The sequence below is a fragment of the Trematomus bernacchii genome, unplaced genomic scaffold (assembly GCF_902827165.1).
Source record: "Trematomus bernacchii unplaced genomic scaffold, fTreBer1.1, whole genome shotgun sequence".
NCBI classification, from domain to species: domain Eukaryota; kingdom Metazoa; phylum Chordata; class Actinopteri; order Perciformes; family Nototheniidae; genus Trematomus; species Trematomus bernacchii.
Window position 1 is genome coordinate 370,205 of NW_022987941.1, and position 1,697 is coordinate 371,901.

Below are 1,697 nucleotides of genomic sequence, written 5' to 3' on the forward strand. Positions count from 1 at the left end.
AAAGTACAACGTTTTCTTTGTACTGTTTCTGTTCTGATTTGATGTAAAGCGTCTTTGAGCATTAGGAAAAGCGCTATAACAAATCCCATGTATTATTATTATTATCATTATTATTATTATTATTATTATTATTATTATTATTATTGCCAAAAGGGCCTCTTTCAAAGTTCCTAAACTGTTTTGAATTGTCTCTTTTGTAACGTTACAATGTGTTTTCTGTCTTCCCTTCAGCTCCTGGCTCTTTCTCCCTCCCTCCCTCCATCTATCCCCCTCTTCCTCCTCTTCCTCTTGCACCATGTTTCTCCACTTCCTGGCCCTGGTGTTCCTCCTGGCTCCGGGCAGCGAGGCTTTCTCCACCACCAGATCCCAGAGAGGCAGAATCCAGAGGGACCGCAGGAACATCCGGCCCAACATCATCCTCATCATCACCGACGACCAGGACGTGGAGCTGGGTAAGAGCCTCTCTGGTCTATCTATCTATCTATCTATCTATCTATCTATCCATCTATCCATCTATCCATCTATCTATCTATCTATCCATCTATCCCTCTATCTATCTATCCATCTATCCATCTATCCATCTATCCATCTATCTATCTATCTATCTATCTATCTATCTATCTATCTATCTATCTATCTATCTATCTATCTATCTATCTATCTATCTATCTATCTATCTATCTATCTATCTATCTATCTATCTATCTATCTATCTATCTATCCTAATGAAGCTCTTTGTGGGGAGCATTCGGTGGTCTCCCTCCTCACACATTAAATATTAACCAGAGGCCATAAGCCACAGCAGAGCGGCCATCTGGTCGATTAACCGCTGAATTATAATGGAGGTCAGATTATGTAAATGGGCTGAATTGTTTTGCCATATTTTATTCATATAAAACAGATGTGTTGTATTGTTTGCAAAGGGACAGGACAGGTACATTTGTTATATTTTACATAGCTTTAAAACAAAAAGGCAGGGAAAGTGCACGCTGTGCACAAAATACACTCTATATGCAACTAAAAACACTAGGTATCCAATAGTTTATGACCTTATTTCATTAGGTATGTTGTGCATAATTTGTTTGTGTCTTTTGCATGAAACAAGGCTTATAAAAATGCAGAATATTAATAGATAAAATGTTTTTTTCTAACCTATTCTAAATCAATTAAGTTAAGATTGATAAAATACAAGTTTTAAGTCCATTTATTGAGATTCTTTGTAGGGTTTTTGGTACGTTTTCTAGCTTGTAAACGTTTCATTGTAATACATGAACACTCTCCAATTTCAAAAGCGTTAGTAATATATCTTTTTAATGACCTTTCTTAGTGTCTGTGCCTCTAGACCCTAGTCTGGAAGTCATCTTTAAACGATTATAAAGTGCTCTATATGCAAATAATGTATAAAACAATAAAGATATGTGTACATGTGCAGCTCTGACCTCCACACTGTGTCCTCAGGTTCTCTGCAGGTGATGAATAAAACCCGTAAGATAATGGAGGAGGGCGGCACGACGTTCACCAACGCCTTCGTCTCCACGCCCATGTGCTGCCCGTCTCGCTCCTCCATGCTGACGGGGAAGTACGTGCACAACCACAACACCTACACCAACAACGAGAACTGCTCCTCTCCGTCCTGGCAGGCGCAGCACGAGCCTCGCTCCTTCGCCGTTTACCTCAACAACACCGGATACCGGACA

The 1,697-nt window shown here is 39.7% G+C and overlaps 1 protein-coding gene across 1 annotated transcript in view; it reads left to right on the forward strand.

The window, feature by feature from the left end:
• Positions 1-239: 239 nt before the first annotated feature.
• Positions 240-1,697, forward strand: part of sulf1 (sulfatase 1) — a 26,894-nt gene continuing 25,436 nt past the window's right edge. Inside the window, 2 exon segments of the mRNA XM_034115526.1 lie at positions 240-452; positions 1,459-1,697. The exon segment at positions 1,459-1,697 is cut by the window's right edge and continues 1 nt beyond it. Of these exon segments, the coding sequence (XP_033971417.1) occupies positions 296-452; positions 1,459-1,697 (396 nt within the window). The 5' untranslated portion in view covers positions 240-295.